This window comes from Panicum hallii, chromosome 4 (genome assembly GCF_002211085.1).
Source record: "Panicum hallii strain FIL2 chromosome 4, PHallii_v3.1, whole genome shotgun sequence".
Taxonomy (NCBI): Eukaryota; Viridiplantae; Streptophyta; class Magnoliopsida; order Poales; family Poaceae; genus Panicum; species Panicum hallii.
Window position 1 is genome coordinate 2,349,602 of NC_038045.1, and position 18,759 is coordinate 2,368,360.

Sequence of the window (18,759 nt, forward strand, 5' to 3'; positions counted from 1 at the left end):
TGCAGCTTGCACTGTAGTGGTTGCTTCGTGCTTCAGATCAAAGTGATCCATGAATTATATGGTAGTATGGTACAAAGAACATTTGATGTAATTATCTAAGTTTAATACAGCACAATGAAGAAACCAATGAGAAATTCTAGTTCAGACACATCACTCTACTGGCGGACTATATGGATACACAGCAAAACAAATGCTGATTGTATCGTTACACAGCCATAGCATCACCATCTCAGAACATTGCAGCAAATCATCTATTGCGGGATCAAACAAACGTAATCTAGTAATAGCGTGATGGATCTTATGCCAATACAGACCACAAAGCTAGGAACAAGCTAATCAATCCTGGGAAACCGACTGACAGAGTGCGATGACCGGAATTTCTGCCACCACCTGATGGAGAACCTGCAAGAATGTAGAGTTTGTGAGGTCAAAAGCTCATTGTCTTGTTGCTGTTTGGAAACATAGAGGTTTAAACAACGGCTCTTCATGTTTGGAATCAAGATGACGTTGAAATATGATGTGACCTAATTCAGTAAAGGTGTTTATTTAATATACTAAGGATGTTCCATTTACGAAAATTTAAAGGTACCATAAAACAAAATAGTTCGAGGAATAAAAGATGGAACAGCTACTAACAAGACTTACTATAAGGATTCAGCTCAGATACTTCATGGAAAATTGGCAAGTGTGGGGACTATCTTATGAAAGCAACATCACTGAAGCACTATGAGCGTCACTCTGTTAGGCAGGCCCAACAGATTGTTAATAGAGTTCCATTTTAGCACAAACTGTTCATGTAAAGCATTGCAGGGGCACCATCTATTATGCTACAACTATACACCTAACATAGTGCTCTACTGATCTGAGTGGTTGATTGGTAGCATCCTATCATCAATTTAAATAAGTAGGCAGCAATTCCTACTCTGCAATGCATTTATTATCTGTTTCATAAGCTAGTGGGTCATCGTGACCATGCCTAAGCATACACATACAGCAGGGATCCAATCTGCAAATGAATGTGCTACATTGTTGGCAATAGTAATCCTTGGGACCATGCCTAACCATGCAGTGATACAGAAACTTTAAGCATGCTAGTGCGTGTTGCTGTGTTTTCACTTGGTTATGATCAATTTGAATGTGCTTCAACATATGTTAAGTAATCTCCAAAAAAGTTTCTAACTCAATCTGGCACATATAAAACAGAGTTGCTTTTCTTTCTACATATATGACTTGAATCAATTATTTTTCCCTGAAGCCCCACTTGAAATTTCATAGCACAGAAGCTTTTTCATGAAAAATAGTAGCTTTTCTTCTACATATATGACTTGAATCAATTTTCCCTGAAGTCCCACTTGAAATTTCATAACACAAGAAGCTCTTATTTGGTAATTAAGGAAGTTTCAGTTAGCTATATTCAGACAACAAAGTATTGTAACTAAGCAAAGCAAAGGGGATGAGCACTGTGTAGGAGAAAGGCCTGTAAAATTGAAATTTTAAGACGATTATCAGAAAACCACCAAAGAGAAAAGACTAGCTAGTTGAAGTAGAATAAAAATCATGAAACCCTACGAAGTTACACGTACAGCACAAAAGTTCTGAAGAAAACACGGGTCTATTTCATCAGGTCAAACTAGATCTGTAAATATTATCCTAGATTTCGATTATGGCACATTAGTCATCCAAAACTGGGCTGAGAGCCTGAGATCAGTGTTTTAATGGAAGAGAAGGTGGCACAAGCCTAGATCAAACTAAGTTCATTGAAATTTTAAGACGTTATAAGAAAACCACGAGAAGATATACATCAAAATTATTTGAAGAAAAGACTAGCTATAGCTAGTGTAGAATAAAAGTGGGACACTCGGATGGATACAGCACACCTTGTACCAAAGTACATGGTTTGTTGCTTTCAGAGTTGATTAATGAATTTTGAAACCCTATGGAAAGTTACAAGTACAGGGTACAGCATGAAAATTCAATACAAAACCAGGATCTACTACATCAGGTCAAACTAGATATTTTCCAAACCGGGTTGTAAATAGTATCCTGGATTTCTACTATGGCAAATTAGTCATCCAAGACTGAGCTGAGAGCCTAAGATCATGGCATATTTTAAGGGAAGGGGACACACGGCTAGAATGCTAAAGATTAAACTAAGCTCCTCTCGGGGCAGACTGGGGAAGCATATGGCATCTATATTTTTATGACTCCAAATCTCCTAGCGACACGGATCATGAAGCTTATTTCAACTTCCACATCCACTAGATGTTTCCCCAGTGTTGCCTTTGACCTGATGGAGACAGCAAAGCAAGACCAACTTGCCTACGCCACACGCCGCTAGCAACAAACGCGGAAACGCAAGTCACGGGCCCTTTGCACACCTGTCCGGCCTTGCGTTGCTGCCTGATTAATCACTTGAATCTCTATCTGATGCCTAATAGCGCAAATCGACCGCTGAACCTGACAAATTGATCGCTAAAGATGCTTGCTTTAATGATTGTTCTAACTGATCGCTGCAAATCGGATGCTGAATAATCAGATCGTCGGAAAGGTAAAGGAAGAACACTTGTTCGGCGCCGGAAGATGAAAGGAGAGTTACTCTTGCAGGCTTCGGTGGTGTCGCTGAGGCCGCAGCGCTTGGAGACGCCGAGGGCCTGGGTGACGTTGATGTTGAAGGCCTTGAAGATCTCCGGCGTGGCGTAGAGCCCGCAGAGGCACTTGAGGTCGTTCTCGACGGCGTCCTTGATCGGTCCGCAGCAGGTGTCCGGCGGCGTCCCCGTCGTGTTTATGTACGGCGCACACGACGAAAGCTTCGCCGCACAGTCCGGCGTCCTCGACGTCTGCGCCGCCGCGGGGGGCGCCAGCACGCACAACACCGCCACCGCCGCAGCCACCGCCATCCGCATCGCCATCTCTCTCCTCTGTCGAGTGTGGACGGCCTCCTAGTCTCCCCCTGCTGCTACTTTTTTTTCTCGTTTTGGGAGGGGCGAGCAGAGGAAAGCCAGCAGGATGGTGCCTTCTTTATTAGTGCTGACTAGCCGGTAGGTGTGCCTGGGCGGTTCTACTTTTGGAGAGACTATTCATACTACGAAGAGCGGCGCGCTCCGCCGCGCCCGGTATGGTCGTAAGCATAGCTGCTTCCGTGAGAGGATGCAATGTTTTATACACTGTATTTTTAAGGTAGCCACGCTTATATAACATGTGGATTGTATCCTTAGATGTTGGTGGAAGATTAATAGCGAATGCTTTGTTCTGAATTTTTTGATTTGCCTTCTGAATCTGTGGCATGAACTTTCCTCTAGACTGTGTAAATGGCAAGCAAGTCTTTTACTACTTGTATGTTTTGTATTATTGGTCGGTTTGAACGCGTTAACAGCCGTAGCTAATTAGGTATATGTGTTCATTAGGCTAATAAGTAGTAATGTCACACACAGTTCAAAGATGTTGCATGACAGATAGGGGCGTAGAAAATTTAGGAGGTCCGAGCAAGCCATATCAAATCAATAAATAATAAATCTATCTGTAACGGTATCTAAAATATTGGCGTCAGCAAAAGTTACGCCAGACATATTTTTTACACTGAACAACAATCCGGACACTGACTCTAAACGACAAAAACGAGAAGCGGCTCCTCTGGACGCACTCTATAGAATGCGCTGCCACGTGACACAGTTCCAAACAAACCTAATAATAATTGTGGTTGTAGAATATATAGTATAATAAAATACTTATTTATATTGTAATGTAGCATGGATAATTATATTGATGGTTTAATGGATTCATCTCATAAATTAGGCTCCATTTATGCATGGTCAAATTATGGACTAATTAGTCTTAATAGATTTGTCTTATAATTAGGCTCTACTTATATAATTAGTTTTATACTTAGCTCTCATATTAGTCCCTCTAATTAGCATAGATACATTCCGGTCTAAAAGTTAGTTCTTGATCCAAACATCCCTCTGAACTAAATTTTAATCCGGAGGATCAAACAGCAGATGGATTCGTTTACCTCGCATCGACGACGCGGTTGGCTGGGCCCACGACTGGGACACCCGGCTCAACGCGGCGAGCGAGCCTACCCAAGCAGCATGCGACGGTGTGATTGAGCACCAGCGCAACGCCAAAGACACGCGTCCGCGCCACGGTATGTCCGTGATAAGGAGGTACATATATAGGTCATAGGTGTGTTTTGTTTGGAAATTGGAATATTCAATGATCGTTTATGTACGTTTCATTCCATTTGTATTTCGAAAGTTGGCAAATTATAGCATAATTTACCACTTTCCTGTAATGAAGCAAAGGAAGTTACGGCTTGCGATCTTTAAATGCCTTTACTAATTTCTAATGTGAGTTTTTGTTTTTCATATTATCAACAAAACGAAAAGATTATTATCAAAAGGCATAGGTATTTACGAATGATACTTTGGGATCTTTTGATTTTCATATCATCAACAAACGCCACAAAATTATTGCAAAAGATCCCAAAGTCGGGTTACACAACTTGAATTTAACTTGGAAGATGCATAGGTACTTACCACCCAAAATGCGGCCAGATCGTGTAGAATTTCTGGAATGTGGCCAGATTGCCAATTTTTTAAGCCCAGCTGCAAATTGCCAAATTCCTTTTTTACTTTTATTGAAATTTTGACCGCAACACGATCCTAGGTCTGCAGTTAACAGCAGCTGCATGAAAGAGACTAGCATGTGTTTAGCGTCTGACAGTAAACAGCTACCTCAAATCAGCAGGCTAATAAGAAAGCAAAGATCTCTGCGCATTCTGCAGCGGCTGGCGGGCTGCTTAGTAGTCCAACGCAGGCTCCTCAACCATGACCTCTGACCAAGTCTTGCAACGAAGTTGCTACCATGGACCGTGGACGCGCTGGCCGGGTCCGTCATCGGAATTTTGCGCTCCGCGACAAGTGAGAAACGGAAGAACTGACGCAAGAGGCTAGCCCTAGCAGAGACGGCACGCAGCAGGAGACGTGCCTTTGATTGAACGTCGATGATTCTCGTGTGACCATTTGTGCACTTTCGCTGAACATTTGTTGAGAGAACTATTGTTGAAGGGGTTACGAGCCACAGATGTGGACTCAAAGTTTGCTTATCTCAAATCATCATGGTAATGATTAAGAGATTAATACCATTGATTGCCCATGGGTCAAAAAAAAAATCAGTCATAAAGGTAGCCAGCAAGTGCTCGCTCAGTTGAAGAAACCAGAACTGACTTGACATGGCACAGTTCAGTGAAGGGCCATTCCATTTTTGTCCTGTGAACTTTTGTGATTCCTTATGTGCTATCGATGTCTACACGTGGAACCAACTTGTGTCACTGAGTGACAGACAAATAACGAATTACGTAAAACTGTAATGGCACAACATATTATGATCTGCTGGTCAGATTGCAGGCTAAAAAAAACTCAGAATTTTAAAAGCAGCACGACTTCGACTGCATAAGCTGACCTCAGAATGAGCACTGCAGCCCTGCTAGCAGTAGGAGAAAAAATATGACAGTAGTGATGCAAACCACATCATCGTGTACCATGACAGGCGAACTTCGAGCATACAGCACATGCAAATCAATCAATACATCTAGAGCACAGCGGCACTCCGGCAACTTCAATCATAAATGCGGTATGCTTAAACAAAAATGTGAACTTTATCCGTGACAGATTCATTTTCTGTGCAGTTTGCATATAAAATTACTTCACCAGCTTCAAACGCTGTCAGTACTGTAGCGATTGCAAGCGAAATGATTTGTTGGCAGAAGCTGCACTAACTTTCCTTTCTACCAGCGGGGCATTCAAAGCTGCCCTTAAAAAAATATACATGATGTTTCAGTCTCCGAAACTCTGAAACATCTAGCAGCCTAGTACAGTTCCTCGAGCTCTACTTCTCAAGTAGATAAGTTTGAGCACATGCAAAGGAACTACCAAATCCTTCCCCCAGAAAATTGCTCCAAAGATGAGAATTAGTGCGCAACATTGTGATATCTGTTGGGCAGAAAGGCTGGCCATGGAAGGCTACAAGATGACCAATGCCACTCATTCGTGCTGCTCATATATTTGCATGTAGGCTTCTGAAAGAGCTACCATTTGAGGAAGAGTCTCAGTAACATGGAGATCCTGCATCTCATACCTGAGGTGAAGATTACCAGATGATTAAAATCGGGGCTACCATAATTACACTCATAAAAAAAATCCATGTTACATGAGGAACGTACCAGGCCTCTTCTGATTTCCGCTGTACAAACACTCTGTAGCATCCTTCGCCTGGCTTCCCATCATGGACAATGTTTGCTATAAGGTCATACTTCGAACGTAGCTTATCATTTTCTTTGGGCTTGGGTAATGGAATGTAATCCTTCAATTCCAAGTTCTTCACGGGAAAATTTACTGTCACATCGAAGATTAAATCCTATTAGAACAAGTGACTTACCAGGGAGCAGAGCAGCATATTTAATCAAGTGAACATAAGATCTCACCTAAAGTAGGGTTTTTCTCGACAAAGAAGTTATTTTTGGTGAACCGTCGCATATGAAGGATCAGATACTTTGGCAGTCTAGTGACACGGTACCTCATCCGAGCAATGGATGGGCGGACAACCTCTGTCACAGTCTCACCATCAAACTTCTTCAGTATGTTAAACAATGGTACCTGAACAGTATTGATAGATTTAGTATTCCAAAATACCCAATCACAACAAACTAGAACAGAATATCTCAATGCTGAAAAAAAGAGCATGGAAATAAACATCACGGTTTCATAGGGTGTGCAAATCAAAGATATTCCTCCAGTAAGTGTAATTCTAGAATGGATCAATTAGGTTCTATGTAGGTGGATCGATCATTTGACCTAAAAGCTCTAGGCATAGCAGCCTTTGCCATACTCGTATTTTCCAACATGATTGGTCAATATGCAGTAACATACAGATATTCTGCAAGCATGTCCAATTCCATGGAAATTTATGTAGAATGGCGACTAGAAAGCATTACTCACACAAGACGGTAAGAACAAGCATCTTTCGTACTAACAAGAACAAAACTAGAAGCATAGGATTACAGCGAGGTTAAATATTGAGCTCTAAGAGCAAAATTTGTGTGACACATTGTCTCACAGCTCTTCAAAAAAATGAGAAGGTCCTATATGTAAGCATTGAAGTATAAGAAAACTGAGGAGCACCATCCCAAAATAACTCGAGCAATTCAGACAGGGGAGCAAAGCTTCACTTATTAATGTTCAATGTGGCTGTAACACTACATACTTGGTCCTCACATCACCGATCCCAGAAATCTTAGTTGCACACATTTTCATCCTAGAGTCTACACCTATAAACATCAAAGCTAAACACCTAAATGAGATTATAAAAATAAAACTACATTGGACCTCGTGAAAACACGAGGTGGAGATGACATACCTGTGGGATGATATTTTTCTCCATGGCATCTTTGAAAAGAGGTGGAGGTGGAAGGTCAAGACCGAGCATCAAGAACGGGACCTTAGATGTTTCAGTGACAGTACCATCTGCTGTTCCAACCACTGAACCTGCATCACCATTCAGCTCATCACCATCTTCTCTTTTTTCCATTATATGCTTCCTGTGAACTTCCTTAACAACTTCAAGTTCTCCCTGCACGAACAGTGATTCCAATGTGACCTGATAAGCTGCTGAAGTGATATCAGCTACGATGTTGATGTCCAGAAAAGCTAACCTGAAAGCAATCATGTATTATGCTTCTGTTTTTCCTCTTTGAACTTTTTAATTTCGCATGCAGTGTATTCAAGAGCCATGACATAAATTCCACAGGATCTGACTGTACGCCGATCTGAAACCGCTTGTTGCTGGCCTTCATAACAGCTTGCAGAAACTCATGGGGACTGACCTGAACAGAAAACAAGAGATTTATTTAGAGACACGTGTTGATGTAAAGGGATAGCACATATCATGCTGCAAACTGATTTGACAAAACCAACCTGCCCCTTGAAGTTCCTAGCATGCCAAATCTTGCGTGTCAGTTCCCCAAAACGATGAACCAATGGTGATTTGCTATGCTGATAATTTTCAGGGATCAGAAAGAAATTTCTCAGAGGAGTAACTCTCATTAATGACTGTATTGTGACATTCACAAAATCAGTCTCCTTGATGTTGTTAAGACCGACCTGCAGAGCAGTGATTATTTAGACGAGATAAAATGCATCAATAACAGTCCTAGTTTCCCAAGTGCCTACAAATTTCCATGTGTGATAAAAGCATATTCTTGAGATACGTCAAAGTCACATTAATATAACAGAGTAATACAATCAGATAAATCAACTGAAGAAAAAAAAAGTTCCATGATCAATCAGGTGTCCAGTTGTTTGTAAGCAAGTCACACAACATATTCAGGCTTCAGCTAGTACTGCAATGAATTTTTAAAACTGCATTTGCTCACTATTTAAGGATACAAAAAAAATTAAAAAAAACTTTTCAAGAATTTAAAATTAGATATTTTAGTAGGATTGGTAAAGTAAAATTCCATAAAAAAAATAAGATCCCACTGCATAGCAAACAAAGTACAGCAGGTAAATCATCCCAGAGGTAGATCATCTAAGGGCCCTCCAGACAATTTAGAGGGTACATACCATTCCGGGTAGATAATTGGAACCATCAAGTGCTCTAGACCACTGCTTGTTCTTGTCAAGATTTAGAACCTGCTCTTTCGTGAACCTATCAGAACAGTATGCCAATTAGCAACCTGAAACTGGCTGCCAAAGCGATCAAGTACTGTTGGAATGTAATGTTATAAGCAATGGAGAAGCACCTTGGGTTCAGAACATGACGAATATCTTCTAATGATGGATCATTTATCTCATATCCATCAGGAAGACAGTAAGCCCTCTCAGTCTGAAGATTAACGAACACATGATGGCCTGCTTCAAGACTGTGCGTATAAGCATGAGATTTCAAGCCTCTTCCTTGGAAATACTTTCCACAGACCAAGCACGCATACACATTCAAATTTGACAAGGAGATTGAACAGAACTTCTCAAAATCAAAATCAAGGACCTGCAAAGCAGCACAAAATGTACTCAGCTGTAAATAACCATTAGAAGTAACCTAAAAAAAATGTACACGGACTAGAGCAACAAAGAAATCAGCCACCAGAGTATAGATAGTACATATGTAGCACGTACAGTACAAGGGTAATCATATGCGATTAATATCAGGCGCTATTAGGATACCGATCATAGTATTGGGATTCAGTTTGAAGACAGTGATGAAACAATACTGTACGCTAAGCCAATAGGATTGTACATTTTAATCAGTAATTTCAAATCACACAAATTCTATACATCTCTGGCACAATATCAGTAACTTGTAATTCAATAGCTACAACTATAACTAGTACTTGTATGTATATCTCAAGTGTTAGGTCACTTTAGAGCTGCGAACAAAAGGGGCCTATTAAGCTAAGCTAATTCGCAAGTGTACCTGTCTGTTCACGGTGTCGAGGTAAGGGCAGTCACGGCGCAGCTCCACCTGCCTCGGCCTCCTCTCCGGAGCCCTCCTCACATCATCCTCCTCGTCGTCCTCGTCCTCGCCCTCCTCCCCCTTCCCCTCCCCCTCCGCGCGATGGCCATTTGCCTGGCCCCTGGCCGCTTCCTCCTCTTCGTCGTCCTCGTAACTCGCGAGCCCTAGCAGCGACGCGCCCTCCGCGCGCGGGCGCTTCTCGGCGGCGCCCCCATCGGCGAGCTCGTCCTCCTCCTCGCGGTCGCGTTTGCGCGTCGGGAATGGTTGCTCGTCCCCGCCCATCGGCCGCGCCCGCAAGGGTCTAGGGTTTGGGGCGTGGAGGCGGCGACGGCGAGGGCGGAGGCGGGCGGCGACGATGGAGGGTGGATGCGTGGGCTAGGGTTTCGGGAGGAGCGGGTAGGCCGTAGATCGCCGTGGATTGGTGTGTATCACTAGAGGCAAAGGCGGCGACCGCCAGGCGCCAGGAGCCCAATACCAGGAGTCCGAGGATGTTTCGCGAAAGTTCAGAGTCACCGTCTCCTTCGCTGTTCGCTCCCCACCAAATTTGAAGTCGAGAATTTCTGGAAAATTGAATGATTTGGGTTCGAATTCGAGTTATTTCAAATCAAGAATATATTTTTTACAACAATCAAGAATATATATTGATCTGATAGTTATTATGATTCTATGAAGCGCAGATATGTGCACCTAATAAGTTACAATCACAAAATGCCAAAATGGTTCTTTAGAAGTTTGAATGGTGTGTTATTTATTAGTATTGTTTATCTCTTTTCTCTAGACTTCTTTGATATTTAAAGAAATAGCACAGGAATTGGACGTCATGGAGCTCAGGGAACCATGCAATTCAAATATAACCCTTCAGTCTTCTTCAATTCAGCTGTAAAGGCGCAGGGAAATTCGAATATCGATAGTTAGTGCAAGTATTTCCCTACGCCCTCAGTTTTTAAATTATAGGTCGATTTAGTTTTATCTCAAGTCAAAAAATTTAAATTTGACTTCTTTATCTTCTCATATAACGTGTAGACTCTCTTTGATATTAAAAAAGGTACTACAACAATCAAACACCTGCAGTCGAAACCCGGAACTCTCATTTTGCGTTTAAAGACCTTCATCGTCTTGAAAGTTGAAACTCTATCGTTGTGCCGGCCCGGAAGCGCTACTATTATGGGGCGGCTAGACCCAGATCGGAGTTCACTGTACAGGCCTTTTGCTCGATTTGGGCTTCGGCGCCTAGCAATTTTGATGGGCCTTTCGTTTAGGGAGGAAAGAAGGGTTCGGTTTCGATGCTGCTGCGGCGCTGCCACCGGAGGCCCACGCACTCGAAACCGGGCCCTCCTAACTCGCCGACTCGGTGTGCTGTCCTGTGTCCGACGACGACAGTGGCAGGGCCGGTGGCCGCATGGTCAACGACGGGACCCCGTTCCATCTCGGCAGAGCAGAGTTTGCACGCAACACGCCGTTCTCGTAGACCACCGCCGCGGGCCTACGAGGTCTGGCCACGGAAAACACGGCTGAACAGTGACACACCAAGGCGAGCTCCCCGCCAAGTCTGCAGCCGAACCCGATGCGCCTGGGGATCCCAGCCACGTGCATCCCATCGCATTCGCCGGCAGTGACTCGGCACCCCGCAGACCGGAGCAGCCGCCCGAGGAGCGAGGCGGCGCGGCGGTTTCCTCTCGCCGGAGCGCGTAAAGAAAGCACGGCCGGGCGCGCACCCGTGCGTGCAAACGCAGCGACAGCCGACAGCCACGCCGTGCGTCAGCGTCCGTCTCGCCCCGCACTCCGCGCGCGCCTCGGATCTGCCGAGACGTAGCACAGCAGCAGATGCATGCATGGGCCTGCGGCGCCCCGCTACACTTGCGCCCTTCTCGAATACGCAGGAGAACTGCGCATCATTGTATTAAGCAGAAGAGATCAGCCCCGGCACTGAAAGATAGGCTGAGCTCCACGGACGGATTAATCAAACTGGTGGCGGCGCTAATCCCCCTGCCCGTGGAGTACTACCGACTGCTAGGTGCATCGGATGGGTTCAATTAGCGGCCAGGTTGACCGGCCATTACGCCGTGTGCGTGTTTAGTATTATTAGTTATTTATCGTGTTTCTTTTTCAGTATTTTCTTTCCTTCTCTTTTCTTTGCCGAGTCGACAGAACTTAGTTCTCCTAGGCTACGTTGAAAGAGCAAGCCAACAAGCCAACAAGCCAACAAGACGCGCGCCGCCGGCCGGAGAGAAGCACGGGCGGGCGAGCGAGCGAGCGCCCGAGCCAGCCGCCGGCGGGCCGGATCGGAGCCCCTCCGACCACCCCGCATCCCGCATCGACTTCTCGGCTCGGTTGGGTAGTAGGATGCGGGCGGCATCCGCACGCCAAGCAGCCGCCGCGCACGGCGGCGCACACGATGCCTCGCGCGGCGATCGATCGCGATAAGGCAGCTTCTAGCAAGCTGCCCGGCCGGCCCCCCGTGTTCCTGTGCCGCGGAACGAGTCTGACCTGTCCCTTCTTGCGTGCCTGCTTGTTCAACTGTCCGATGCCCACGAAGAGACGTACGTCTGGTCTCGACGTCGACGGTGTTGGGTGCTAGCGTGTCGCGACATCGGACCATCGCCGCCATTGGTCGACCGGTCGGTAGTCCGACATGTGGGTTGCTGGTGGTGGTTACCCAGCTGTTAAGCTAGCACCCTGTACCTTGTGACTGAGCCTGACTGCTCATCTGACATGACATTGGCATCCCATGATGTGTTGGTTTACCTTTTCTGGGATGGCGCCATGACGGACTTCTTGGTGCATGCATGCTACAAGGAGAAAACTGACGGCTGATGGCATGTCCGTGTAGGTGTAGAATAATCGCCGCTACGGGAACTAACGGATTCGCCGGTCTCAGCTCGCTGTCACTCACTACTCGCCCTTGCCAAAGCGAGGGAATTCCTCACCCCTCTTCATCTCTTGCACCGTCACGTGGCCATGTCCATCACTCCCCCAGCCTTTTTCTGGGTTTTCCCTACCCCTTGGTTCCCTTTTCTCGCCACGGGAGAACATCGCCATTTCTGGCCGTCGCTAGCAGCCTGGCTAGGCTAGCAAAGGGGCGAAAGGAACGCGCCATTAAAAGGCTGCCCGATCCGGGCACGACGACACGACATCTAGTCGAGACCAGCCGGGCAAGAAAGCGATGCCACTCTCGCCCGCGGCGGGCGCCACGCTTGCGCGCTCGCCGACACACGGCGCCAGCGCCCGCGGAGGACGGAGCACACGGGGCCCCGGCGGAACCCCCGCACCGCGGCCTCGTTGCTTGGCTGCCCGCGCCACGGCCGGGCTGCTGCCGGCCGGCGCACGCCGCATGGCTAGCTAGCTAGCTTATCGTCAGCTGCCGTCTGCTGGTCGAGCGTCCTTCTCGTCGTCATCGCCGTCGCCATCAGCAGCGGCTGGCTCGGTTGTTGTTTTGACCAGGAAACAGTGCCGCGCGTACGTACCACCAGCACGGCAGGCGGCACGAGACCGACCGACGTCGGCGCGAACCGGTGGCACCGGAGACGGGCACGTACCCACGCACGCACGCACGTCCACGCCGCCCGAGTCGGAAAGAGAGACCCGACGGGCCGCGATACAGGAGTACAGGACTAGCGTCCGCGGCGGCGGCGTTGGGCGGCGACCACTGTAGCCGGGTACGTCGCGTCCGCGTCGCGGGATTCAACAACACTGGCCGGCCGGCGGCCATGTCGCATTGCTTCTCCTCGCGGAACTCATCATGGACGGAGCCGGAGCTAGCCCCAGCTAGCTAGGTCTGTCTCGTGCGCCCGTGCGACGACCGTGCGCGCGTGCGAGTGGGATATATAGTGGATGGCGTGGTCGCACGCACGTACGCGCCCCTGCGGTTTTCTGAATCTCAAGCTCCGTACAGGTCGGTACAGCGACGCCCCCATTGATGGCGAGGCTCGTCCGCGACAGGCACGGCCGCGCCTGCTGTGGATTTGCCGAGGTTTCACCGTGCCGGTACTCGTCACTCGCCAGTAGTTCTACCTTTTCACCGTACCCGTGCAGAAGAGGATTACGACCGGTAACGGGAACGCAGAGCCGTACCGTAGTACTAGCACGTGAGAAATGTCCGCGAGTGAGATCTGGGCCCCGTTTAGATGCATTGCAAATATTATAATTTTTACACTCTCTCTCCATCACATCAATTTTGGGACACATGCATGGAGCAGTAAATGTATGTAAAAAAAATAACTAATTGCACAGTTTAATTGTACATCACGAGACGAATCTTTTAATCCTAGTTAGACCATGATTAGATAAAATTTGTCAAATACAAACGAAAATGCTACAGTAGCAAAAAGTTCCAAATGTTATACAAACTTGCGATCTAAACGAGTCCCAGATTAAACGCGTGACCGTACGAGAGGGGCGTGGCAGATACGCCCAAGATTTCTCTGAGCGTTCACCAATCAACAGTGCAGCCGTGCAGGTTGGTCCCGGGGGGGGGGGGGGGGGGTAAAGGCGGCGCGCGACTGAAATGGTAAAACCCAGGTAAAACACCTCCTCGGTGGGCATCAGTCGCTCACCAAGTCACCAGTCTGTGCTGTGGCGTCGACGTCTGATTTGGATGCTTCTTGCTTGCTTGCTTTGCTTCCAAAGGAACAAAACAGCAAAAAAGTGTGCGCGTTATCCTTTTTTTTCCCCCAGAATGTAGTGTCACAGTAAAAGACATGTATGCTTACTGTTTCACCTTTTCTAGTACTTTTTACACGTGCAAAGGGGCCGTTAAAAAAGGAGTACGGATCGAGCGTACCTTCTTTTCGCCCGGGCACTGCTACTCTTCACGCTTTCCACCCGTGCAGACGAATCCGGGGGGATATAAAGTGAGCGTAGCAGAGTACTTCACCACGCGCCCGGAAAGAGATCACCGCGGAGACGCACGCCGTGTCCACGGCCGACTGCACGCGACGCTACAGGGGCATCCAGCATCGCGGCCGCCGGCCCGGAGCACGCAAGCGGCAGTAAAAGGTGAGAGCGTAGGGAGGACACGTCGTCCGGGACCTGCTTCACCGGATCACGGCGGCGCCGGCGCCCCGGTGACGGTACGCGCGCAGGTCCGCACGGCGGCCGGGCTGATCGGTGATCGCCTCCGCCGTATCCAAGGCCCGGGCATCCACCAACGGATCAACGCCATGCATGGCTGGTCCTCTCCTCCTGGTCCGGGGACGTACCGCACACCCGCGATCTCCGTAGGATCTCCCCCGCAGCAGCAGCGGCAGAAGACAAAGCAGTACGTGCTGACTACTGCTGTGAAACAACCGGCAGCAACTGGCGGTGGAATGAACCGTGAAAAATTGATGTGAGAACCAAGCCCACAATCGCCGGCCTGTCCACAGCACGGCATGCCTTTTATTAGAGGAGGCCCAGACAGAGTCAGAGAGAGGTAGTACTAGATAACAGATCAGATTTCAGCATTCAGAGAACCAAGTAGACAGCAGATATTTCAGCATTTCAGACAACCAAGTAGAAAGCAGAGATTTCAGCATTTCAGACAACCAAGTAGATAGCAGAGATTTCAGCATTTCAGACAACCAACAGACCAACCAAAAACCTTCCCAAAACTTTCAGGAATCGCATTCGCAAAGCAACGGTTTCGTGGCAGAGTACACAACAGTATCATCACCAGTGATCAGACGCAACCGCGACGATCACCTTGAAACGACAAACAGGGTGTGGAGCTAGTCCGGCAAATCTGCCGATAAAATCACGGGTCCTGGATCACACGCGCTCTCGGTCCCGTTCCAGGAGCCCCAACCGAGACCGAAAAAAAAAACAAACTGAGCTGCCTCTCTCCTCTTTGAAACTGCACCAGCGCTTGGAGGTGGCAATTTTGCCTTCGAAATTTGCCACCACGCTCCTCCAGCTGTACAAGTGACGAGAGCTTCTCCGATCCCCTCCCTACCTCGCTAAGCTATCGCTGCTTGTCTCCGTTAGTATGGTCAGCCTCCGAGCAGTTTTCGTGAACTCGCTGCAAATCATTCAGAAAAATTGTGAGATCAGTAGTATAGTCTGAGGGGACAATGTGAGAATTCAAATTTCGTTTCAAAAAAATGTGAGAGTTCAATTTTTTTTTTGGCAGAAGATGAGACTTGATGACGATGGTTCTCCTCCAACAGCATGGATGATGCAATGTGTCCTAGTCCTTGCTTGAAGCAATTTGAGTCAAAGTACCATAAGGATGCTTCCAAGGAAAGAACTCCTAGAGTTTGGTACTTCGAGATAACTGTGTCCTGATGTAGTACTAATCGTAAGGTCTAGCACGGCCATGAACACTAGAAATGCAGTTATTTCCATGCTCGTGCTATACTGTGTTCAGCTTGTCGAGGTTATCAAATGCAGATCACTACGTAAGCTATCAGGAAACTTGAAAGCTAGTAGCTACGCACGTATTGTGTTACGGGTCTAGTTATTCTATCTGCAAATACAAAAGACGACGCTTCTAATTGATTCCTGAAACAAAATCTAATGACTGAACAGAAACGAGCATTCTGATCCAGAATCATACGAACCTGAAAGGCTTGTCTCCGGTGTGTTTCAGTGCCCCAGATGCATCACGGTAGAAAACATGGCTCATCAGCTCTGCTTTCTCAATGCCAAACATGTCAGCAAGCCTCTGGTACAGCTCCTCATACGACCCAACATCAGAGAGATCAAGTGTGCGCCCAACATCCTCCGACTGCAAGAACACCTTGCAGTGCCCGGTCTCCAACCCGAGATCAAGCACCTTGCTATCCTGGCACAGTGGGGCTCCTCCACTGGACGTGCCATCTTGGTTGCTTCCAGGGCTTGAAACATCCGAGTTGCTCACTGTCTTTTCAGCATTGTCATCAGAAGGGCTCTTTTTCGGAGTTGACACTGGAAACCCCGCAGCATTACCCAACGAGATCTGCTGCTCGGTGAGTATTGGCTTCCCGAACAGCATCAGTTGCGGCGGCGTCTTCTTGGCGTCCGACTTCTTGTTCTGCGGGGTGCCAATGGTCAGCAAGCAGGAGATGTCATCTCGAGCTGCCCGGTGGCCGATGATGAGCCCGGCTGCGATCCTCGGCTGCATGCCGTGATCGAGCTGGTGGATCCCGTGGGGTGACAGACTCGACTGCAGCTTGTTGAGGTGGAGATCTGATAAGGATATACCAAATTGAGCATGCCTGGCTCCCTGTATGCCTGCAGGAGTGCCATCCGGGAAATAGCACATAGGACCAACCCCACGGCCGAGAGGGCTCCCATGGAACATCGGCGTCGGGAACTGGCCCTCCAGCGGAAGCTCGGGGTACATTGGGACACACAGCTTCTTCCGGGGTGGCGAGAACGGAGAGAGATGGATGGCCGGCATGTTCGAGACGAGCTCAACCAGCCATGGGCTCACTCTCTTCACGTTCTGTAACAAGTCCGGTTCATCCCAAGCGACCTGCAAAAGCCATCCCGAACGAGTGATCAGCATTGTGAAAAGACTCTGTAAGCGTGAAGTAATGTAGGATGGAAATTTGTAGATGCCGTCCTTGAGAGGACATTGACAGTTATGGAGATCTACCTGAAGAAGCCTCCAAGGTGAATTGGGCCATCTGATGGGGTCAGCCACCTGCACGGCCGAGACTGTACCCATGAACCAGCTGATCCTGGAGGAGTCCTCCGTCTCAAAGGCCATCTTGAACCTCATGCCGGCGCACCACTGGGTGCGCATCGCCGTCCGGACGGCCCCCGCCTTGACGCAGAACTCTGGCGTGCTCGCCCTCGGGTAGTAGACAACCTCAAACGGTTGCCCGCTCACCGCGAGGTTGGACGCCTCGACGACCTCCTCCGGCCCCACCCGCACTCTGACCTTCCCCCTCGTGGCCATCATCTTGTTGCCGTCCTCTTCGCCTCTCAGGAACATGGAGAACCCGCCGTAATTGCCGCCCGGCGGAGGCGGCTGGTGCAGGAACTCCGGCCCTCCGATGCCGCCTTTCTTGGCGCGCCGGATGCCGACGCAGAGGTCCCCGTTCTCCGTCCTCATGAACACGATCGAGTCCCCGGCGACGAGCTTCTTCTGGTTCACGAAGGTGCTCCACCCAGTGGTGAGGAGGTGGCGGCGGGGCGTGCCGCGGTAGATGTGCCGGAACTTCCAGACCACGCCGTGCACGTCCTTGGCGAGCACGGTCTGGACGGGGGGATCGGCCGAGTAGTCCAGCCGCGGGAAGATGGTCTCGGCGCAGTAGCGCGGCACGGAGAAACCCCCGCCGTTGTTGGCGTCGGACTGCGTGAGCGTCTTGGCGAAGGACGCGGGCTTGTCCTCCTGCGCGCCCGCGCCCGCGCCCATGGCGTCGTCGGCGTCGGCGGCGTAGCCCGGCTCGTTGGCGCGGACGGGGGCGAGGCGGATCTTGGCGAAGACCTCGTCGGTGTCCGGATCGGCCATGAAGCGGACGGCGGCGACGCGGCAGAGGACGAGGGCCGGGACCCGGCCGGCGGGGAGGTCGACGGGGCCCTGCGCGTGCTCCGCGTGGCCTTGCGGGAAGTAGTACACCTTGGAGTGCACCGGCGGCATCTGGACCATGCCGCCGGCGCAGGCGTGCCACAGCTGCGGGTCCAGGCACTTGTCGCTCTCCCGTGCCCGCTCCATGGCCGCCGAGTCCACGAAAGTGATCATCTTCACCGCCCACGGCTGCCCAGCGGCAAGAATCTCAGCGGAATTGAGCAATCCCCCACCCACCGCGACAGCCTTTACGGGTGAAATTTCACGCCTCCTCCACTAGCACGAGAAGCTTTTCCGCTGCGCAGCCGCCATCACCACCACCATCATGATCAGCAGAGCCTACAGCTGAAAAAAAGGCTGGGGGGAAAGGAAGCAGCAGAAGGGGAGGGGAAAGGAGAAGAGAGAATTCCGCCTCAGAAAATCTTGCAGGGAGGGAAAGGGAACCCAAACCAGCACCACAGGTTCATCCGTTCACTCACCTTTGGCAGCAGCCGCAGCTCAGCTCAGCTCAGATCCCTCCAAAGCAAGGGTAACGACGAACCGGGGGGCAAAACCGGCACAGTTCTTCCCCCTGCCTCCCTCCCCCTCTCTGCGAGCTCTGCAGCGTTTGCCTCCCCACAGGCTCTCAGGTGTGCAGCAGGCTCAGATTCCCCCAGACTGCAGCTGACATGGGGGCAAAACAACTAAATAGAGAGAGAGAGAGAAAGGGTAGGGCGGAGGAGAGAGAAAGGCAGTCAAGGCAGCAGCTCTGCATCTCAACTCTCAAGCAAGTACCAGTG

At 49.0% G+C, this 18,759-nt stretch overlaps 3 protein-coding genes across 4 annotated transcripts; all 3 read right to left on the reverse strand.

The window, feature by feature from the left end:
- Window positions 1-81: 81 nt before the first annotated feature.
- LOC112888943 (lipid transfer-like protein VAS) lies at window positions 82-3,072 on the reverse strand. Its single transcript, XM_025955349.1, has 2 exons — window positions 2,597-3,072; window positions 82-402 (listed from the first exon to the last, which is right to left on the reverse strand). Exons 1-2 carry the CDS (start codon window positions 2,907-2,909, stop codon window positions 299-301), a joined length of 417 nt encoding a protein of 138 aa, XP_025811134.1. The 5' UTR covers window positions 2,910-3,072; the 3' UTR covers window positions 82-298.
- Window positions 3,073-5,615: 2,543 nt separating this feature from the next.
- LOC112890282 (U4/U6.U5 tri-snRNP-associated protein 2-like) lies at window positions 5,616-10,011 on the reverse strand. The gene is made up of 9 exons (XM_025957186.1): window positions 9,469-10,011; window positions 8,798-9,042; window positions 8,619-8,703; window positions 7,971-8,156; window positions 7,709-7,879; window positions 7,414-7,626; window positions 6,482-6,653; window positions 6,221-6,392; window positions 5,616-6,135 (listed from the first exon to the last, which is right to left on the reverse strand). The coding sequence occupies exons 1-9, from the start codon at window positions 9,787-9,789 to the stop codon at window positions 6,042-6,044; spliced, it is 1,659 nt and encodes a 552-aa protein (XP_025812971.1). The 5' UTR covers window positions 9,790-10,011; the 3' UTR covers window positions 5,616-6,041.
- Window positions 10,012-15,055: 5,044 nt separating this feature from the next.
- LOC112889505 (auxin response factor 18) lies at window positions 15,056-18,724 on the reverse strand. 2 transcript variants are annotated; one of them, XM_025956195.1, is made up of 4 exons: window positions 18,460-18,724; window positions 17,063-18,277; window positions 16,044-16,939; window positions 15,056-15,502 (listed from the first exon to the last, which is right to left on the reverse strand). In XM_025956195.1, exons 2-4 carry the CDS (start codon window positions 18,152-18,154, stop codon window positions 15,433-15,435), a joined length of 2,058 nt encoding a protein of 685 aa, XP_025811980.1. In that variant the 5' UTR covers window positions 18,155-18,277; window positions 18,460-18,724; the 3' UTR covers window positions 15,056-15,432. The 2 variants fall into 2 exon arrangements, with proteins under 2 accessions (XP_025811980.1, XP_025811979.1); XM_025956194.1 differs by having other exon boundaries at window positions 17,063-18,337.
- Between the last annotated feature and the right edge of the window lie 35 nt (window positions 18,725-18,759).

Excerpts from the sequence above, each read along its gene's own strand:
- LOC112888943 (XM_025955349.1), bottom strand. The coding sequence starts at position 2,909 with ATGGCGATGCGGATGGCGGTGGCTGCGGCGGTGGCGGTGTTGTGCGTG. Across the intron at positions 403-2,596 it reads CACCACCGAAGCCTGCAAGA|GTTCTCCATCAGGTGGTGGC; the intron begins GTAACTCTCCTT and ends ACATTCTTGCAG.
- LOC112890282 (XM_025957186.1), bottom strand. The coding sequence starts at position 9,789 with ATGGGCGGGGACGAGCAACCATTCCCGACGCGCAAACGCGACCGCGAG. Across the intron at positions 8,704-8,797 it reads CGTCATGTTCTGAACCCAAG|GTTCACGAAAGAGCAGGTTC; the intron begins GTGCTTCTCCAT and ends CTGTTCTGATAG. Across the intron at positions 6,393-6,481 it reads CGAGAAAAACCCTACTTTAG|TAAATTTTCCCGTGAAGAAC; the intron begins GTGAGATCTTAT and ends TCGATGTGACAG.
- LOC112889505 (XM_025956195.1), bottom strand. The coding sequence starts at position 18,154 with ATGATCACTTTCGTGGACTCGGCGGCCATGGAGCGGGCACGGGAGAGC. Across the intron at positions 16,940-17,062 it reads CACCTTGGAGGCTTCTTCAG|GTCGCTTGGGATGAACCGGA; the intron begins GTAGATCTCCAT and ends TGGCTTTTGCAG. Across the intron at positions 15,503-16,043 it reads ACCGGAGACAAGCCTTTCAG|CGAGTTCACGAAAACTGCTC; the intron begins GTTCGTATGATT and ends AATGATTTGCAG.